Consider the following 22,636-nt stretch of genomic DNA (forward strand, 5'->3'; position numbering starts at 1 on the left):
AGGAATCTTAGGAAGCAGGCAGTTAGCACACTCCTTCAGAGACTTGTTGGTTCTGGGTCCCCATTGTAGATGTGAGAAGTCCTCATTGGGGACAGTCTCAGAACTGGTCTGATCTGGGCAGGGAGGAAATACAGAAGGGTGTGCCCATGGGTGGGGGTTTGGTGGGAAGGGTGAAGAGTTGAGTCCTCTTTCTCATCAAGTCATTTTCTAGTCTCCACAGGGAAACAGCTTTCCCAACATGCGATGTGGGAGGAAAGCTGTGTACTGTAACTGTTTCCCAGGATGATATTGTTAAGAGCTGAGTTTCTTGGGATTGTACTAATGTTTTCTCATTAAAATCAGACTTTGAGATCCTTATGTCAGCCAGGAGATTGTCTTAGGACACAATCACATCTGAATTATTCAATTTAGACAGTTATGAGGTGACTCTACAAACATTGGCATTCTCTGTGGGCACCATTCCCTGAAGAAAAAGCAGAACCCCACTCAGACTTAAGTGGTTTGTGAAATGGAAATATCAAAAGCTTTTTCTAGAAGGCAGTAGCTTCTAGAAATCCAGGATGGGCAGAGGTCATTCTAGAATTGTGCCTGGATTTTTAAAACACCTTTTAAAATTTATATTTTTCTTTATTCTTGAGAATTTTATACTTGTATATAATAAAGCTGATCATATCTACCCCCATTTTTCTCCGCTAATTTTCCCTGTATCACTCTCAACATGTCTACCTCCCGACTTTATGTCTTTCTGACAACCTGTAACATCCAAGTAGCACTGCCTTTATGTGTGTGGACTTTTTAGAAGGAACCTGGGAAGATGGAAACAGAAGCCAGATTCAGGTTCTGAGATCGGAGGAAGTGGGAGCCAAAGGAACATGTGGTCTGGGCCTCCAGGCGTTCCAGAGTGGGCGTACCTTTTCCTGCACCTCTGCAGCTGTCTGCTTGGTGACCTCCAGGTTCTCCACCAAGGCTGTTTCTCCCAGGAAGTTCCCTGAGGCTGAAGAGAGGCGAGACAGCAGGTTGTCCTCTAAGGTTTTGAGGGTGATTTTGAAACCGTTCTGCTGCTTAGTGAGATCTGACTGTAAACATCAAGCAAGAGGAATCAGGGACCCCATAGCATCTTACTCTAGGACAGGCTTGAATAAATAAACGTTGGAAGGGCCAGAGTCTCTCCCTGCAGAGAGAGGGTACCAAGGGTAGAGCGGCAGGATGCTTTTGACTCTGAGCAGAAGTGAGCAGGTGAGTGGGGTCCCAGCTGTGTCTGTACAGTTGACTGCCGTGATTCTGGGAGTGAAAATGCAAGTGGTTTAGCCTGAAACTGTGGTTAAAGTTTCAGCTGAATCAAACATGACCAGACCTATTCATGTCATTGTTCCCTGAACAGCAGCCTATGAGTGATCAGTGTACATTTGCAACATAGTGGGTGTTAGAAGTAATCCAGAGATGATTGGAAGTATGTGAGAGGAGGTGGGCACGTTCTATGCAAATAGATCACTTACATAAGAAACTAGACCATCAGCAGTTTAGTATCTGAGGGACTCCAGGACACAACTCCCCACTGATTTAGAATGGAGAACATGGGCTGGCTTGTGCTCTTTGCATGTGAGTAATCTGTGACTCCCAGTCCTTATACTTAATAGTTCTGTGCTATGCGATCACTACACAGAACTCATGAGCAGAGAGTAGAGTAACATAAACAGTTTAGTTCTCCAGAGAGTTTTCTGTCTCCTGCTTTGCTGGCATCAGATGAACAGTAAAGTACTTAAAGGACAAACTCATCCGGCTCATGCAGTTCTAACAAGGTCCTCACCTGTGGCCAGGGTAGTACTGGAATCCCAGCAACTCTCAGGTCGTCTTTGCTCTGTGATCATTTGACTGGGCAGCCTAAAGCACTGAGCACTCTTTATTTGTACACTGGCAGATGAGAGTTAACTCCAGATAGCCCTAGCATCTTTGAGTTGTGAAATCTTTTGATCTCAGTTAAGAACAACTTACATATTAGGGCTTTTAGCCATGCCTCTCTTCTCTCTCCTCTCTCTCTCTCTCTCTCTCTCTCTCTCTCTCTCTCTTCCCCCTCTTTAACTTATTTATTAATTACATGTATGACTTATGTATACATGTGCCTGTATGCGGACATATATACAGGTACCCAAAGAGGCTAGAAAGTGTCAGATCTCCTGGGGCTGGAGTGACAGACTGTTATGAGCTGTCTCACATGGGTGCTGGGGACAGAACTTGGATCCTCTACAAGAGAAGAAGTATTATTAACTATTGATCCATTGCTCTAACCCCTGTTTAGTCTCTTAAAAACATTAGTTAAGCCTGAGGGTAGGACTGGGTATTCCTTTTGGGAACACTGTACCTAGAGGCTTTCAAATTGCTTAGGAAATAGCTCAAAGGCCAACACCTCATAGAAGCTTTCTGATGACTACTACTTAAATTAACTCCTTTAAACTGTACCTTTTGGATGAATGCACACACACACACACACACACACACACACACACACACACACACACACACACACACACGATTCTGGCAAATGGGAGGCAGAGACATGATAATGATGCATTTGAGGCCAACTTGGCCCTGTAGCTTTCTATATTACCTAGTTTAATTTTCCAAAAATTCTTCTTAGTAGCTAAAATGATGTTATTTCTCAGCTTGCATTTCTACTTCCTGTGTTCCCCTCTGCTTGTCTGTAAACTCTGTAGATGGCTACATGATCTTCCTTGGGCCCTTTTGGGTCTTCCACACAATAACCTTGCTTGTAGACTTGGGCTTTAGAGTGTGTCTTTAACAGTATATGATGATCTGGGGTGAGTTCTAGGGAGGTTTGGACTCAATCTCACATATGCTGTGAAAGGTTGGTTTCCCTTCTTGGCCTATATTATCTAATCTAATCACATCTAAAGAGAGAAGGGAAAGCATGCTCATGGCATGGACTATGCTCCCTCAAATTTGTATGCTAAGACTAATCCTCCAACGGACTATGTAGGAATGTACTTAGGTGTCATAGAGGGGAGCTCTTGCTAGATGGGATTAATATTCCTAGAAGAAACGTAAGAGGGGGCTCCTAGCTCTACACATGTATAAGAGGTTATGTGAGCAGGCACTGCCAGCAAGCCAAGAAAAGAAGCCTCACAAGGAATAGCTATACCAGCAACATGGTCTCTAGCTCCCCACCTGCAGAAGTGATAGGACTCAGGCACTTGCTCTTTATGCCACTTGACATGTACCTTAAACTGGCTAAGACACAACCCAGTCAGAATGACCCTGTTTCTGTTACCCATGCATAATTTAATCCTACTTGGCTTTGGATGGCTGTATGTGAGTAGTGAGATCAGATGCTCTCATATCAGAGCACTGAGCCAGGCCCTACTCTTGGGGACAGGAATGTTACCTCTTCTAGCTTTCTGCTTCTGTTTTCAGCCAACCACATTCTTCCTTTCCCAACTGGGTATTCCCAGGTGACTAAGTAGGGTTGGGACTCATCCAATATCTTGATGAACCTACTTTGCTGGATGTTAGGAGAAACTTGTCCACTCCTGTTCCTACAGTGGCTACACTGCAGGACCCAGCGGAAGGCACCCATTCCTTCCTTCCTCAGTGAATCTCTGACACACCTTCAGATGCTCCAGGTCTGGTCTCTCCATGCTGACTACAGCAGCTAGCAGCTGGTCTTCCAGGCCATCCCTGGTCACTGTGAAGTTGATCAGGGTGGCCTGAGCCTGCAGCTCAGGCTGGTAGTGAGGGTTGGCCAGCTTGGTGTGAAGGATGAGCCGGAACTTGGGATTGAATTCACATTCCTTGTCTCCAATCTTAATGAACCTGGAACACAGAGGATGGGGGCCTTCAGGTATAATTTTAGATTTATTTTTTTAATAGGAGCACAGTCAATAGTATTATCATAGTCTCATAAATTTTTCCTAATTATATCCAACAACTACCTATGACCTTTCTTTTCCTTAATGTTGGGAACAGGCTGGAAAGATTAAGTTTTATCTCATGCTTCATTTTATACTATAAAACTTTAGACAGAGTCATTCCCACTGTCAGTATAGATTCGGATACTATGAGAATGTCCCAGCAGATGGCAGCACGGAACTTGCCAGAAGGGGCATCTGCTTGCAGTTGGCAGGAAGATCGTCCTAGGCAGCTAGAGGGCTTCCTTTTTCTAGGCTAGCAAAGGAATGACTTCAATGGGTGAAAATAACTAAACACAGAGGCAGGTCTAACCTGAAACACAAAAGGGTAAATTGGGAACTCTGCAACCAGTAAGGTTTCTGCTAAGGCTTAGACATGGTTGGTATCCAAAGATGCATGTACTAGAAACCAGACCTTGTATATTTATAGTATGGTTGGGTGCGTGCATGTGTGTGTGTGTGTGTGTGTGTGTGTGTGTGTGTGTGTGTGTGTGTCTGTCTGTCTGTCTGTCCATCGGAGAGGTGGGGTCTGGTGGAAGGTAATTGTAAATGTTAATGCTGTCTCTTAGGAAGGGCCTGGGTCTAGCAGGAGTGGATTAGACTCTGAAAGAGTAAGCTTGGACCCTCTACAATCTCTTGCTTTCTGTCTCATCATGATAACACCCCCCCCCCCGCCCCTGTCATGGACTCCTGCCACAATGCTATCTATCATGTTATGATATCACAAAAAACAAAAACAAAAACAAAAACAAAAAAACCCAAAGCCAAACCAACAGAAAAAACTCTTATTGGATGTAGTTGGTTAACCTTGGACTATCTGTTTCTAAAATTGTGAACCACACAAATGAATTTTCTTAATAAACTACTTAACCTTGAGTCTTTTGTTACAACAACAGGAAATAGGTAAGGATGGCCCCAGAGTTAACACACTCTCATGTTAATTAGCATGTCTATCATATGAGAGGGAAGCCCTTCTACTTCCTTCATTTTCTCATTCCTCTAAACTTCCTCTCTCTACCCTATACCTGCTATGCCTTCAAAGTCACTAAGGGTCATCAAACTGACTGGGACCTGAGTTCTGAGCCTCACACATTCGGCTTGAATCAAATGTATGTCTTAGAAGTCTGTTGACTCTGACCCCTTTCCCTTAGGGCCCCCATTAAATTGTGCACTGTAGAAACAGGGCAGGGAGTTGTAGACTTCTAGAATCCAAGGGCAATGAAATGCCCTGATGCTAAGTGAGAGGAAGGCGGGCTAACTGCACCCAGCTTCCTGACCTAAGCCCAGGGGTAAAAGTTCTAGAAGTGACCTCTCAATAGCTTTAACCAGAGCAGTGGACCCGTTCTGAGCACGGCAGCTGTGCAGCCAAGTCTCACCGTCCTTTCTTAACGACTTCTCTCCCAAGCAAAGGTCCCAGGACAGGATCAATGGACTCCTCAAGGTTCTCAATTAGCACCACATCTCCAGCTTCCAGAGCACGCTCTATGGTCTGAAGGCAGCTGAGGAACAAGTTAGGTAGTGTGAGTCCATACCAATGCATGCATCTGAGGCAATTTAACACATCCACTGTGCCTCTGAGGGAAATACAGTGCTGGACAGGGAGGCATAGCTTCCAGAAATGTCTTCAGCTGCTATGTTTATCTCTACTTAAAATGACATTTATGGGATTCTTAAAAACATTTTTTAGTAGATATGACAAAATAAAAAGAAATATGAAAATTAACCACAAACCCTCTGTCTGTTATTTAAAGTTCAGTATTTACTGTAGACATCTGCTTATTTGGGTGGCTCTTTGATACTGGGTGGTGGGGGGTTGGTTTGGGGCCCCATGGGAAACAAAATCAACAAGTGCTCAATTTAAAACTATTGGTTAAATAAAAATGACTATAGACAATTTCTGTAGGGATTAGAGGTAGGTAGTTTTGGAGTTAATATAGTTGGGGTTGCAGAGAGTGGGGGGAGAGAGAGAGAGAAAGAGAGAGAGAGGAAGGAGGAGGAGAAGGAGGAGGAGGAGGAAGAGGAGGAGGAAGAAGAGGAGGAGGAGAAGGAGAAGGAAGACGAGGAGGGGGAAGGGAAGGATGAGGCTACCATCAAAGATGAACTATGGCCAGGAGAAAAAGCAAGTATTTGGGGTACACCACTGGGGAAGCAGGCAGGCCAGTAGATTAGGGGTTTCCCTCAGTAATTGTCAAAGACAAATAAAATAAGCATAGTCTAAGTCTCATTCATTTATAAGCTAGATGGGGATAGCATTAAATGTTTCAACTACACCCTTACATGAAATGATGTCATGTGTGCATACACTCTGCAGTCATCCTTCCATACACTTATTTAGAATACTTAATTCCAGAAAATGCTGGGTAATGATGGTTGCATAGGATTATCAACAATGGGGGTGGGGGTGCCTGCATATGTTACACACACAATTGTTCCTGATTATTTCAGACACAGGGTTGGCAGCCTGTGTCTCTGTGCAGCCTGTAGGTATAAAGAGCTGACCACATTACATTTTCAATTTTAGTTTTTTTTATCATTGAATTCATATGACACTTTTGCTTTATAACCTAGTTTTTATATATAAAATGTAAACATTTCCCCAAGGCATTGAATATTCTTCCAGAGTAGGTTTTTACACATGTAAAATAAGACATTTATTATACTTAAGAACAGATTTTATCTACTTTATGAAAACTCTACACTGGCACATGGCGTATCCCTTTAGCTCACAGTGCAAAGCTGGCACACCACCACCAGTTAACCCACAAATAGCTGTGTTTAAGTCTCACTTTGGGAGTCCTAGGAAACATATACTATTTTTTAAAAATTTTATTTTTATTACTTGTTTGCTGTGAATGCTTTCATGTAAATGAAGGCCACAAGAAGAGGGACCTGATCCCCTGGTACTGGATCTGATGGTTCCTGAGCTGTCATGGTCAGGGGCTCCTGTCCCTCTTCCTTTATGGACACTCTTCTAGGCTAATCCCTCCCATCAATTCGTAAGGGTATGGGAGCATTTTGCAGCCACTCTGGGGCAAGAGGCCAGCCTTGCTCTGGCCATTTTTCATTTTCAATGCCACATGATAGTCTGGTCTAGTCACTTCCTCCTGACTATTGTTTTTGCCAGGCAGGTCCCTAGGGACTCCTTTATTTTGTCCATTCACAGTCCTCATGCTTTGTGTTCTCTGATGCAGTGAACGTGGAGTGACAGGTGTCAGTCAGATGGCTCCACTGATGTCAGTTTGAGCCTGCTGGTGCATGTCTAACATCATGAGAAGAGTCATGTTGTAGAGGGAGGACAAACTGGCAGCAAAACCCAAGAGCCCACGAGCCAGGATGAATAAAGTAAACTTAATCCAGTGACCAGGTTGCCTTCCTCCCTCTAGAGCAGTCCCTGACTCCTGCTGGTCTACATTCAATGTGCCTTCAGGCTTGATCTGGTTTAAGGGGAAAAATGTCTATTTTGGCACATGGGTACAGTCCATCAGGGGAAGTCTGGAGGGAGGAGCTTGAGGCAGCTGGTTAAGTGGCATTCATAGCCCCAAACAAGAAGGAATAGAATGTTCATGCTCAGTTAGTGTCTTAGTCAATGCTATTGCTATGAAGAACACTATGACCACAGCAACTTTTATAAAGAAAAGATTTAATCGTGGCTGGCTTATAGTTCAGAGGTTTAGTTCATTATTATCATCATGGGAAGTATGGTAGGTGGTTTTAATATACTTGGCCCATAAGAATAGTACTATTAGGAAGAGTGGCATTGTTAGAGTAGGTGTGGCTTTGTTGGAAGAAGTGTGTCATTGGGGGTGTGGGCTTTGAGATCCTCCTCCTAGCTCCCTGGAAGTCAGTCTTCACCTATTTGCCTTCCAATCAAGATGTAGAACTCTCAGTTCCTCACATGCCATGCCTGCCTGTACTCTGCCATGCTCCAGCCTTCATGATAATGGACTAAACCTCTGAACTGTACACCAGTCCCAGTGAAATGTTGTTCTTTATAAGAGTTGCCTTAGTCATGGTGTGTCTTCACAGCAATGAAAATACAATCTAAGACAGGAAGCATGACAGTATGCAGACAGACCTGGTACTGGAGTGGTAGCTGAAAGTTCTACATCTGGATAGGCAGGCAGCAGGAAGAATGAATGACTCGGGGCCTGGTTTGGGCTTCTAAAACCTCAAAGTCTACCCTCAGTGACACCCTTCCTTCAACAAGGCCACCCCCACAAAGCCACACCTCCTAATAGTGCCACTCCCTATGAGCATGGGGAACATTTTCATTCCAACTACCACAGAACCTTTCTCCTTTTTATATAGTCTGGAAGCCAAGCCTAGGGACTAGTGCCATCCATTGTTAAGGTGGTTTTCTCACTTCAGTTAACTCAATCAAGGGCTGGAAGCTAACCTGGACAAGATGATTCCCAACAGGCATCCCAGAAACTTAACTCCTAGGTGACTCTGAAATTGTATATTTGATAAACAATAATTGTCAAAGAGATGACCACCAAAGATAGTGACAATGCCTAGATGAGACGAGAAGGTACAGCATCCTTTTAACTGGCCTACAAGAGCTGTATGTCCTAGTGAGGTATAGAGTGATAATTTGATACATGTATACTTTACACAATGGTCGGGGTAGCAGTGTTTCTGCTTTCTTAAATATTTACCATTTCTCTGTGTTGGACCTTTGAATTCTTCTCTTCCTATGAAATGTAAAATAAATTATGAGCTACAGTTATCCTACTGACAGCACATGGTTTCTAATGAGAAAGAGTCAGTAGCACAGAGCTGGTACCCAAGTATCTTGCTTCAATATTTCTTAAACTGAGAAAACTTGCAAAAATCAGGAGTTACCTGTTGGGGAGGTCAGAAGAGGAAAAATAAGCCACCAGGGCTTATGTTTACTCCACGCAATGTTTTCTTCTTATACAAAAGACAACAGTGGCAACTTGTGTGGCCACCCACTTACCCTTTTTGGCCGATCTGTGTGACACGGAGTTCTTCCCCATATTTGTTCTTGATCCATTTGATGCCTTGCAGTTGAGGGTCGACCATGAGTGGCCAGCGCTCACAGTTGATGAGGATGGTGGCATTCTCCATGGACATGCGGTCAGCAGGGAGACCCTCATTCTGCCAGGTAGCCACATCAGCATCATCAGTTAGCATCTTCAGGGGGTCCAGGGTTGGGGTGGTTGGAATGGGAACCTGATGGAGAGGTGACACTCTGAATGGAAAACTCTACCTCTGTGGGGGAGAATCCATAGTATAACTACATAACATAACCCCTATAAAAGTAAGACCAACATCCTCCTGATGTGGGCTTTCCTTGTTATGTGATTATTGCTGAAACCACCTTGAAGGATGAACAATAGAAATTTATCCTGTGACCAATTCTTTATTCTTTAGTATATCCATCTAAGTTCCATTCCTTTATATGCTTTTTATGCCTTTAAAAGAATTATTTATTGCATGTACATGCATCTGTATGTATGTGGGTGGGTGAGCACATGACATGGCATGCATGTCAATGTTGTCACAGTATAATTTGGGAGAATTGGCTCTCTCCCTGTACTATGTGGGTCTCCATGATCTGTCTTAGGTAGTTAGGCTTGGAGACTGAGCTATCTTGCCAGCCTGATCTTAATCATGTCTACAACCATGTGAATCTTTACTTCTTTGTCATATTTCTCTGTTTCTCAAGGCAGTTTTCTGGTGGCAGTACCAGCTCACACACTACGTTCTCCTCTCATTTATTTTTGTAAAGGGCCAGGGAAGCTTCCTTTCCCCTAACCCAATCTTCTCTCTTCAAGGCTGTTCATATTCTCTCCCATCCCCCAAGCAAGCATACCTGGAGCACAGCCTCAGCCTTGAGAACTCCACCCACAATCACTCTATGTACTCTCAGGACTGAAGAATCCTTTCTGTTTTTCTGTTTTGACACCTAATTCACCTAATTCTCCTACAAACAATCTTTTCCATTGGCTTATGCACTTTTAAAACGAGGTAAAATTCACACAATGTAAAATGAACCATTGGAAGGTATATAGTTCAGTGTGTGGGTGGGGGGCGGATAGCACAGTCACAGGGTTATGGAGCCTTCGGCTTGGTCCATTTACTCTTGGGTATTTTCATGGCCCCGAAGGATGATTCGGACTCATTAAACAATCCCTCCCTGTGTCTCTCTACTGTAAGCTCCTGGCAATTACTAATATGTTTTCTGTCTCTATAGATTTTCTTACTTTGGATATTTAATAAAAATGGAATCATACAAGATGTGACCTTTTGTGTTTGGCCACTTTAATTTAGAATAATGGTTTTAAGGTTTAGACTTAACACCACTTAAACTCTTTGATTCAACTGTCTTTTGCAGTTTTGCCTAGCTACCTCAGGAAAACCATTTACACCATTTCTTTTTCCTTTAGGTATGTTCAAGTGGCAGCCCAGGACAGCTTTGAATGTGGTCTTCCAAAAGTCATCAACTTACTTAAAACATGGTGACATTTTTGTGAGTTTCTTTTTTTTTTTCAGCTCAATCACATGAATCTAGAGTGTGAAATTTATAGGTGAGAATATCATGTCACAATGTCAAAGGTTAAACAAGGTTAAAAGAAGGAAACAGATGACCCATAAAATAGTATCAAGCTCTCTCTCTCTCTCTCTCTCTCTCTCTCTCTCTCTCTCTCTCTCTCTCTCTCTCTCTCTCCTTTCCTCCGCCACCCCACCCCGCGGTTTGAATATGCCTGACCCAGGGCATTAGGAGGTATGGCCTTGTTGGAGTAGGTGTAGGTATGTCACTGTGGGCATGGGCTTTAGAACCTTCGTCTTAGCGGTCTGGAAGCCAGTCTTCTAGCAGCCTTCAGATGAAGATCTAAAACTCTTGCCTCCTCCTGCACCATGTTTGCCTGGGTGCTACCATGCTCCTGCCTTGATGATAATGAACTAAACCTCTGAATCTGTAAGCCAGTCCCAATTAAATGCTGTCCTTATAAGAGTTGCTGTGTTCTCGGAGTCTCTTACAAGCAATGAAACCCTAACTAAGACACACTCTTTTTTAATCTTCCTTCCCTCCAACATCTTTACTATGTTGCTCATGCCAGCCTTGAACTCACACTCCTCATCTCAGCCTCCCTAACTGCTGTAATTACACAGATGTTACATATAAATGATACTCTACCAAGCTTAAAACACATTTCTGATCTCAGGATAAGAATACCACATGGCTTATTTCCTTGGAGAAGCTTTATGTAGCCAGGCAGAGACAGGGGGATTGTTAGTTTGAGATAGGCCTGAGCTTTGTGGAGAAAACTAAATAAAACAAAACCAGAAATGTGCTTTGCCATATTTTTCACTGTAATCTTATGAATAAAACATTGTTCTGGGATTCATAGACTTTGCCAGTCTTTGTTTTATGTGGTTTGAATGTGTTCCCCAAAACCTAGGTGCTAAAAACTTAATCCCCAGTGAGCAGCTCATTGCGGGCTCTACCCTATCAATGGTTCCCATTGATACCATGGGAGTGAATTAGGTCCTGTGATCATGGGTCACAGATGTGAATTTGGTTTCATCTATGTCCTTGGCTCTTACTCTCTTGCCTTCTGTAATGGGATGTCAACATACCGAGGTCTGCAGCAGACTTACCAGACTGCTGCATCACGAACCAGTAAATATCAGTTCTTTATTGATCACCTGCTCTCCAGCACTCTGTTATAGCACCCAAAACAGGCTAAGACACCGCCAAAGGAGTGTGCGGCACAAAACACTTATGAGTCTCCAACAAGCCCAACCCCTCTATGCTGCTAAGAGCCATTCATCTTCTCTGATTGGCACTTCTTCCTCCATGAGTTCATGATGAATGATATCACAGTTCAACTAGTGCTGTCAGTCGAAAGAGTTAACACAACTAGTGCCACTAGTTACTGATGAACTAGTCTCTGTGCTATTCCCAGGATTGTAACCATTTTAAACCAGTCCGTCAAAATTATCAAGTGCTCAGAATTTTATGAGCTGATCTGGGAAAACTCACCCATCAGTATATGGAAATACAGTTTCCATTCTAGGGCTATAATTGTGAATGGACTTTGGGATACACCTAAGGGTACAATGTGAGTTGTGCTCACTCTTCTTGCTAAAGATCCAGTGGACCTAACTATCGTCCTGTGACATACTGAAGCCATTCTGGCCTGGGATGATGGCATTTGCATTCCCCTGACGTGGCATGTAGGACACTTTAAACTTTTGGGTAGTGCTTGGGAACTGATGAGACTACAGGGTAAGAATATACTAAGGGAATGTTGCATGTATGTCCCATGCCTGATGCTCAGATTGGAGTGGCAGTGCATACATGAAGCTTTGAGTACATGAAGGTTTGAGTTATTATGGTCATAGGATCGCAATGGCACACACAGGACAAATTCAGGCCATACGTACTTTCAGTTGGCTCAGATAGGGTTTCCAGGTCCCATCCATGAGGCTCTTTCGGTACTTTTTGGTAAAGAAGCCCAAGTAGGAAATGAAGGCTGTAGTAAGCAGAATGTCACCACATAATGTCCTTTCCTGCTGTCTGAAGTTCTGCACGGCCTCTGCCCACCGTACGTTTTCAGAAGCAAGTCCTCCAACCTACCATTTAAAAGGCAGAAAGGAGACAGAAGCATCAGATGGAGCCCACAGAGCCATGTATTCTATCAAGGAGGTTACATGCCATGTGCCCACAGAAGTCTCAGTAAGTCATTGTGCGTCCTGCAGCCCTTCCAATAAGCCATGTTCTGGTGGCAGGTGACACTCCAGCACACAGCCCCTACTCTGCGCTGTGTATCACATAGGCTGTGGAATGGTAACGGTTCTGAATGCAGGCTGCAGCATTCTGCCTGTTCTACATGTGGAGACAGCTAGACCAACTCCAGGAATGTTGTGAAACACATTCCTGTATGTTTCCACTCAGCATAGTGCCTTGTCTGTAAGGCATGTTCAAAAATTAGCTTTTTCTTCTTTCTCCTCCCTAAGTGCTTGATATAGGAAAATAAAATCAGGTTCATGTGCCTTAAATAATTCCCCAGTGGATGGAGAAATGGGGGTGAATCAAGGGAGTGATAGAAGGTGTATACATATGAGTGCATACAAAATAACAGGGACCACAGAACACATCTCAACTGGCTTGGCTCATTTGGAAGACATCTTTCTTCTTGGGAGAATATCATATATTGTTAGAGCTGACAGAGGCAGAAGGGACTTGCCAACCCAACAAAGCCCTGTCACATTAGACTAGAACAGTGAAGTCCAAGTTTCTCTACAGAATCTCTGTTGGTAGAGCCAGAAGTTGTTTTCGTGTCCATACATCCATATGCCCAGCCCCACAACCTTCCATGGAAATATATACGGAGGAGGCCCCAGCGAGGGAGAAGGCTGTGCTGAGTTTTGGGAGCCAGGTAAAGAGCTAGATGGGAGGCAGACCAGCCAGATCTCGCTTGATTTCTTGCATGTCTGAGAAGTGCCTTCTCCAAATCAAGTTATTTTTTATAAAACTGATCATCTAATGGCTGCATAAGGAGCTTGTCCCGCCTGCAATTGAGGAGACACATTTTTTTTTTGCCTGTCCTTGCATCTAAACTGATAATATGCTTTGAGACTGTTTAGGTCTAGGTAGATGACCTGCTATCCTACTATGTGCTCAGCCTGTTTAACTCTAACCTGCCTTTATGAGAACAATATAACCAACCTTACCGTGTTTTGCCCTGCTTACCCAAGCTAACATAAAGCTTTAATCTTAAATTTGTACTCCCATGCCCCTGACTCATAATGAAGTATAGGTTTGTGTGAATGTTGTGGTAATTATTTGCTGAAAGCAGCCAACAGATTAAAAACCTTAAAATAAATATCCAATAAATATTGGGAACAACATATGGATATTGGATAATACATCTGCGAGGTTCTGAGAGCTATTCTGGGTCAGTCATGGTCAGTGACATAACCTCTTTCTGATAAAATTCTGTTAAAGATTTCTGTTGAAAAATATCCCCCATTCATTTCCCATACCATTGATTTCTGTTCTGTTCAATAAACAAGAAGCAAAGTCCTTTGTTAGGGACAGACAAAATGTACAGATCAGATAAATGCAACAGACAGGCCACAGAGCAGAAATTCGAGACACGGAAGACATAGGGAGAGAGGTGAGAAATCCTACTCATTTCATTCTTGGTCTAAACTACTCCAAGAGGAACCTTCCTCTCTTTTATTTCTATTTTCTTTGTCTTAATGCAACATCAGCACACCCAGCAACTGAAAAACATGAGGTCTAACATCGTCACTAAACCATGGCTCAGTCCAGTGGGGGCTACTACTGATTAAAGGGAATATGGCTGTAGCTGAAATAGGCTGGGATAGAAATTGGATATATTTCTCTACTTTGGTGAAGCTAGTGCTGCAAAGGCTCAAGGCCTAAGAGCATTCGCTCTCAGCAGAAGCTCATCTCCAGTATTCCATGCTGGGGAGGCTAGAAAGGCAAGCCATGAGAAACGTTAAAAGGCCACAGATTCTTTGACCAGTCATCAAAAGTTAGGCATGGCAGCTCTCATCTGTAATCTCAAGACTTTAGGAAGCCAAGGCAGGAGGATTGTCTAGACTACAGGGTAAGAGCCCATCTCAAAACAAAACAAAACAGACAGAAGACAGAAGTAATGGTTGTCTATTTGCACATAGCTGATTATGGGTTGTGGGCATGGGAACACACAGTTTAATATTAAAGCTCTGTATTAGCTTAGGTTATAAAAGCTGATTACATAAGAAGGGCAAAGCAGGGGTTGGGGATTTAGCTCAGTGGTAGAGCGCTTGCCTAGAAAGCGCAAGGCCCTGGGTTCCGTCCTCAGCTCTGGAAAAAAAAAAAAGAAAAAAGAAAGAAAGAAGGGCAAAGCATGGTAAGGTTGGTTCCATTGCCCTTATAAAAGCAGGTTAGAATTAATAGGCTGAGCACATAGTAGGCTAGCAGTTGTCTATTTCAAAAGTAATAGTGGTCTATTTATAGACCTTTCAATTTGTAACTATTTTGATGGACTAAGGTTGAAGTGATTGGCACTGTGCTGGATTTTGGTTCCAGGCTTTATAGAAGTGACATCCATCTCTTGAAATGCTGGCTTATAGAGTCCTGGGATAGCATATACTTTACTAGAGTCACCAGAGATGTTCCGTCCTAGCCAATGACTCTACTAGAGAGATTTCATGTAGACACAGAGAGAGACCCTTCTGAGTCCACCCTAATAGCCTTACCTGTTAAGGTACCTACCAGGAGAAGGAAGTCATTCTCCAATCTAGCCCAGCCCCAGGGCTGAGTAACACTGAATTCCTCAGGCATGGAGACAACACAGAAAGCTAAATTCTACCCAAATCCCTGCCCCCACAAAATTCTGAAATATTGTAGAATTGTTACTGAACTATTTTATTTTCCAAAACAGTTCCTATGAAACAAGAAGGGAAGTCTTGGTCTTATAAACAATATGTACTGTAACCCTCTAAAACACTGGGCAAAAAGTTCAGGAGACATGCAACACCACTTAACTCATTTTGTACCTTCCCCTGGTCCTACCCCCACCGGTATCAACTCTCTCCTATCCCAACCAATGACAGCATTATATATATATATATATATATATATATATATATGTGTGTGTGTGTGTGTGTGTGTGTATACATATACATATATACATATATACATATACATTATATATACATATATATATATATATATATATATATATAAATTGCCCCTTGGATAATTTGTGTGTGTGTGTGTGTGTTAATTTGTTATATAGCTACAGATGTCCTAAAAGCAACACCTTTGTTCTAACATTTAGACTTGCTTTCTCAGGAGGATTAGAGCCTGCTCCTCTCTCCCATATTTCCCTTTGTGTATACACAGGTGTGCATGAATAAGGTCATGTTCAGATATGTTAGGATCAGTCTTTCCTTTCTGCTTCTTAGTCGCTAATCTCACACATGGACAAGAACTCTAGGATTGACCCACAATATGACAGCTCCTCTGGCCCATGTATATCGGAGAAGCATGGCCATGCCTGTGCCAGCTATCTGGTAGATCCAGTGTACTCCCTGGTTTAACTACCTCCTTATGAAATTGGCTTTGAACAGAGAAGACTGAGTACCCACACTTCTCAGGTCACAGTCCCAGCATCTCTGCACATTTTAATATTCTCTCCCTCTCACAGGCGAGCCAAAGCTGCACTGCGCTGAGCTCATCTATTCACACCTCTGAGGCACTTGACAAGCACCACTAATGTAATTAGAGTTCACACTCACCAGACGGTTTGCAAGGGAAATGGTGCCCGCAGTCACTTCTGCTTCTTGCTGACACTTGAGTTTCTCTGCTGTTGCTTTCTCAAACTTGGTGGTGAGCTTTGCCAGGTTTTCATTAAGGTGCTGTTGAGGAAGGGACACAGAGTCGGCCAGTAATTACAAGCTACCTCTAGTGCTTCTGAGATAAAGCTTTGTGGGAAGAGAATTTAGAAGGAAATCCTGGGCAGGGGAAGGCTAAGTGACTAAGGACATCGAGGAAGCAGGAGGAAAGGAAGCCCAGTGAAGGGTGATCCCAGGAGTGCCCAGAGACAACCTCAGCTTTTTCCTGCAGTGGGGAGCACGAGATAGAAGCCTAGAGAAGTGTAGTCAAAGCTAAGAGCTCTGACGTGTATAGGCAATGAGGTGAGATGGGAACGCAGCAGAGGAATGATGTGAGTCCCACCTCTCCTTGTGCTGGGAGGAGGGGGATTTCAGTGAGTTTACAAAGCACAGCTTTTGCTGTTGGAGGCAAACACACATCAGACCTGGAGAAACTAGAATATGGCTGCAGGCACAGAGTGGACTTGGGAGTACCACTGACCATATGTGCCGACTGGGATGAGGCTGGGCTGGCTGCCTTCTGCTGAAATTATTACTTATCCCTCATAAATTCTACCTCATCATCAGAAAGGGCAGGATGGTTTTAGGAAAGTTATAGCCTCATTTTTTCCCCCAAATTTAGCAAGAATTAAGTCACCTTAATGTCACCTTTAGAGTGCACATTCACATAGGTGGCCACACAGGGATGCACAGCAGATACCTCAGCACCTGTCTGTGCAGTAACTGAAATCTAGGTTGCCTTTTGGGCTCTTGCTATGGTGTAAGATACGTAGATGGTTTCTGAACTTATACAACAGAACACATTAAAAAAGAAGTGGGCAAGGCATGGGGTTAACAGTAATAAACTGAGCACACCCATCATCTCCTCTTCTTCCCAAACTGTTGCTGACGTGACTAGGAAGCAATTACACAGGCATAAGCTCTATGCGCTGTGAATCAGTGGGCGTTATTCAGGAGTGGGAGCGTCCAGTAAGATGATGGAAGACTGTACCAGTGGACTGTAGGATGGCTAGAGACTGTAGGCGAGGAGACTGTGGCTCCCACAGGTCACCAGAGCTGGCATCTAACTGTACAGCCTTCCAGCAAGTGGAGATTTTGGAAGTGTGACAGGGTGGGGAGCAAACAGGAGCCTATTAGTATCCCAACGAGTATCTCTGCCCAAGTGTAGAATTCAGCATCGCCATGAAAGAGAGCTTCAGGTAGTTAGGGTGCATCCGGCACACCTCATCTGATCTTAGGAAGGAATCCTATCAGTTAGAGCTGTCTTTATCTGCAGAGTTAATACCAGCTTTTAAAAAGCTTTTCTTTGAATTGTCGGCATTTTTCTGACTTAGGTACAGTGTACTATGAACATATTATTTCTGCCCCATTATCCTCCCCCATCTTCCTATTCCTTCTAGCCCCTCTTCCCTCCCAACCCCCCTCCAGCTTTCACATCTTTGTAGGTTTTCCACAGATGATCACAGCTGCCGTGCTCATTACTGCAGTGGCTGTGGTATCTTAGTTTTGTCCAAGGCACAACAGACAGAAGATGTTAGCGAATGCCTAGATTAAAGTAAACAATGGTGGGAGGAAAAGACAGAACTTCAAATAGCAACAAGAACAGCACTGAAGACCTCACGATCAGTTCTCAGCCAGGTCCAAGGTGCTTCAGCTACGACATGAGAACAGAATTTTATTAAATGGGCAGAGAGCAAAACTGCTACTGGGAATCTCTATCATTTTACTCTTAATGTAAACAAACAGTAAAGAAACAACAAATGAATAGTAATACAAAAGTAAACAAACAATAATACAAACAATAAAGAAACAGTACTACAAAGTAAACAAACAGTAGTGATTCGAGTGTGGGTAATAAAGATGATCTAAGAAACTACACGAAGATTCAGAAATCTCCCAGAAAGCCTGGGAAAAGGAAGTGACAAAAGATGAGGGAAAATAGAGAACAAAGTTAGGACATCCAATCTACCTGTATTACAGAAGATAAGATTAAAAAAAATGGAAGGGAGATTGCCTAAGAAGAAAACAATATGTTAGAGGTGAAGATTGTAGGTCTCCTATGTCAGCATGAATAATATAAAAGAATGGGATATTAGAAACAGTTGACATGAAAAAGATGGAGCTGTATTTGAGGAGGAAGTGTTTAAGTGAAGATAGAAGTTGGGAAGTAGACAGGAAAGACAAGAAGGTGGGGTAGGGCTTATCTCAAACTAAGGAGGTACAAAAAAGCAGTACAGAAATCTACTATGTTGCAATGCAAGCTTACTAAATATATAATTAAGGCTTTGAAAGAAGATATCTTGCATTGGGTAGATAATACTCCTCTTGGAAACCATTGTCTAAAAGTGAAAGTCTAAGTGCCAAGGCATGGCACTAAAAGCCATTGGTCAGGGAGGCCCCAGAACTCATCCAAAATAATGTAGGCTACTGCCATTCCTCTCCTTTGTACACCAGAGCCAGATGGTAATACCCTATTGCTGAAGATACCATAAACTTTGGCTGTAGGATAAAGAGCATCAAGCTAGGGCTGACCTGGAAACTTCCCTGCCGGCTAGCTTTCATAGTCCTGGAAGGTATCAAGCTGGCTGCACTGGGAGGGAAAAGTCATTAATATTTTTACCCAGCTGTGAACCCTTCAAAATGCAACCTGCCAAACAAAATGTAACCACTGGTTCAATAATGGCATGACTGCTACTGGTGTGTGTGTGTGTGTGTGTGTGTGTGTGTGTGTGTGTGTGTGTGTGTGTGTGTGTGTAACCAGTTGCCTTCTGATTAGATTGGAGCTTACTCCACAGGAGGGAACTCATACTGTAAACCTGGCCAAAATTCCATGACCTGAAGCTCTGCTATTTTGTTAACTGGACATGTTGTTGAACTATCTTCTAAATATTTATACCTATGGATTATGCTGCTGTCAACCTTGGTCAGAGAAGCTTCTTCTGGTGGTGTGTGGTGGTCAGCATAGAGATTCTTAACTGCTCAAAGCACCGAAAGTTAACTGATTGTTGACTATCTAGTCCTAAAAAAGACATTGATAAGACTTCCTCTGGGACTCAGGGAGCATTGCAGAAGTGGGGTGTGTATGTGTGTGTGTGTGTGTGTGTGTGTGTGTGTGTGTGTGTGTGTGTGTGTGTGGTGATGTAGGAGAACATAAAAGCTAGAAGAAGGGCAATTGTGCTATGAAATAGTGTCTTCTGGATATCATATGGTTGTTCAATTCAAACTCATAGCAGTTGTGGTTAATGTATAAGACCTGTCCAAGACTGAGCCTGTTATCATTTCATGATGGATAAGAGAGGGACTAATGAAGGTCCACCCTTCTCTGAGGATCTATTGACAGTTAATAGTTCCTGGGGGAGGGGTGTCATTTTCTTCAACACAGTAGCCACTGTGGATAAGTAAATAACCCTATCTATATTCATGCAATCAACCCTAGTTAAACTCAATGATACACACACACACACACACACACACACACACACACACACACACAAAGCATGCACACACAGAAGCAGGAGCAGGGAGTAGGAGTTTCAGTGGGAGAGGGAAAGTTCAGAGTTGTAAATAAGCATGTGTGTAAATGACCAAAATTCATAACACATATATGAAATTGTCAATACATAATAAAGAATGAAAGCTAAATACATCAGTGTGGAGCATCGGGTACTGTGAATAATAAAGTCAAAGGGATTCTGGAAAGGGGAGCAGGATGCTGGCAGCTCAGCAGACTAGAGCTGAAATTGTTCAGCGTTTCTCCTCTTTTTAACATTTTTTTAATTTTATTTTTCTTGCATATTATGTATTTACACTTCAAATGTTATCCCCTTTCCCCCCTCTTCTATACCCCTTCCCCCTCCCTCCACTGCTTCTGTGAGAATGCTCCCATTCCCACCCACCCACTCCAACCTCAACCCCCTGCCATTCCCCTACATTGGGGAAATAAGCTTTCACAGGACCAAGGGCTCTCCTCCTATTGATGCTGACAATGCCATCCTCTACTACATATGTGACTGGAGTTATGGGTCACTCCATGTGTACACATTGGTTGGTGGTTTAGTCCCTGGGAGCTCTGGTGGGCTCTGGTTGATTGACATTGTTGCTCTTCCTATGGGGTTGGAAACCCCTTCAGCTCCTTCAGTCTTTTTTCTAACTTCTGCATTTCAAGGAAGAAAACTGAGCAATTCAGACTCTGATATTCTACTAAGTCCTTATTTCAGTTTGTTAGCAAATAGAGACATTTCCAGACTGTAACGGTTCTAAAAATTTACTTCTCACTTAACATACCACTTTCCTGAGAAAGTGACTGGAGGATGGGCTACAGCAAAAATAAAATGAGAAGCCAAGAAAGGAGGTAGTCTGGGGTTCAGACACCATTGAATCCATCCCAAGAAATGAATCAGTGGTCCTTGTTTATCCTCAACACTGACTGGAGCTCTGAACTAGGGACAAGGGAGAAAGATATTAAGGATAATGACTTGATTAGGATGTGGTTGGAGAATGGATAAATAATGAGGGCTACATAAAAGGAAATAATGGATGAAACCAATAAAGAAAGATAGAAACTCAATGGAGGGAAAGAGGCTGTAAGAAAAAAATGTTAAGTTATGACCTAGAGAAAGGTCTCAGTGGTTAAGAGCAATTGTTGCTAATGTAGGGGACCCAGGTTTCGTTTTCTACATGGTGGCTCATAGTCAGCTGTAGCTCCAGTTATAGGGGATTTGACACCCTTTTCTGGTCCCCAAGGACATGGATACATGCATAGAGCACATATACACATGTAGGCAAGCACACATAATACATAAAATAAAAATATTTTTTAGAAAGAAAATATGCCAAACATGGGATGCAGCTTGAGGACTCTTATGGAACAGTTGGGGGAAAGACTGAGGGTCCTGAAGGGAGAGGGACTCAATAGGAAGTTCGACGATCACCTAACCTGGACATTTTGGGCCTTTCGGAGACTGAGCCACCAACCAAAGGGTGTCCATGGGCTGGACTTAGGCCTCTGCACATATTTAGCATATGTACCATTTGGTCTTCATGTGGGTCCTAAAGAACTTCAGGGGGGCTATCCCTGAAACTGTTGCTTATCTGTAGAATCCATTCCCTTAACATGGCTGTCTTGTCTGGCCTCAATGGGAGAGGATGCACCTAGCCCTTCAGAGACCTACTGTGCCAGGGTAAGAGGATACTCACAGGAGGCTCTATCAGAGGAGAAAGGAGTTGGGAGATGGGGGAGGGGATGTGGAAGGGGAGACTGGAAGAGGATAGTAATTAGGATGTAAAGTGAATAAATAAATAAATAAAAGAAATACAATTATAATCTATCACTTAGATCTTCAGTGAACCATCGAGACATCCACATAATATAAATGGAAGTTATTGATTTTTTAAAATTTTACAAATCAGTCTATGGACAGAGACACTTAGATTTGGCTACAGATGCCAATAAGGATAGTTTTGGCCACAAGGATCACAAATCAGAAATAATGTTGTGATGTCAGAAGTCGGGAGGTAGGAGGACAAGAGAAGAACAGAAGTTTGGGATAAGTGACAGCTTCATCAGGAAAGAGGAGGCTCCCAGGAAGCCAACTTCATGCAACAAAGCAAGAAACAAGAAGGTGCCATCTAAAACTGGTTGCCTCAAGTTTTCTCAGAAGATGTCAAAATAAACAACTTAGACCCGTCAGTTGCCTGAATAAGGTACACCAGGGAGTAGAAATATCAGCTTAACATATGGACAGAAGTCAAATGTTCAAAGGAATGAGATAATAACGGGCACTGGCCAGATACCAGTCTAGTATCAGGCAACAGGCACTGATTGGGCTGATGGCATAGTGTAACATGGCCGGCTATTTGCTCCCACAGGAAGATACTAACTGCAGGGCAGTGAATGATATATGGGGAGCTTCTGATTGTTTGTATAGTGGCCAGAAGTCATACTTCTATGTAAATTATCTGATGTTTTCAATATCAGCAACTGTCTTAGTCACTGTTTTACTGATGAGAAGAGATACCATAACCAAGGCAACTCATAAAAGAAAGCATTTAACTAGGAGGCTTGCTTTTATAAGAGTTGTCTTGCTCATTGTGTCTTTTCACAGCAATAGAATGGTAACTAAGACAGCAAGTTCCTCAGTCATCTACAGGTATGAGATACAGACCCAAGGAGGTAGTTCAGTTACTATGTAGCAGGCTCTGAGATGGCCTCAACTGGTGTAGAAAATAAAAATAAAGATGGTCAAACAAAAACCACCCAAATCTATCACTCAGGCCAATGCTGTTAACAAAGCATGTGTATGTATTTGTGTGTGTGTGTGTGTGTG

General features: G+C 42.9%; 1 protein-coding gene across 1 annotated transcript in view; it reads right to left on the reverse strand.

Annotated features, from left to right (window-relative positions):
- Window positions 1-22,636, reverse strand: part of Dnah9 (dynein, axonemal, heavy chain 9) — a 353,020-nt gene that overhangs the window by 56,469 nt on the left and 273,915 nt on the right. The window contains 6 exon segments of the mRNA NM_001427097.1: window positions 912-1,076; window positions 3,624-3,828; window positions 5,300-5,422; window positions 8,884-9,119; window positions 12,342-12,530; window positions 16,215-16,334. Coding sequence (NP_001414026.1) covers window positions 912-1,076; window positions 3,624-3,828; window positions 5,300-5,422; window positions 8,884-9,119; window positions 12,342-12,530; window positions 16,215-16,334 — 1,038 coding nt within the window.

The sequence above is a fragment of the Rattus norvegicus genome, chromosome 10 (assembly GCF_021556685.1).
Source record: "Rattus norvegicus strain SHRSP/BbbUtx chromosome 10, alternate assembly SHRSP_T2T, whole genome shotgun sequence".
NCBI classification, from domain to species: domain Eukaryota; kingdom Metazoa; phylum Chordata; class Mammalia; order Rodentia; family Muridae; genus Rattus; species Rattus norvegicus.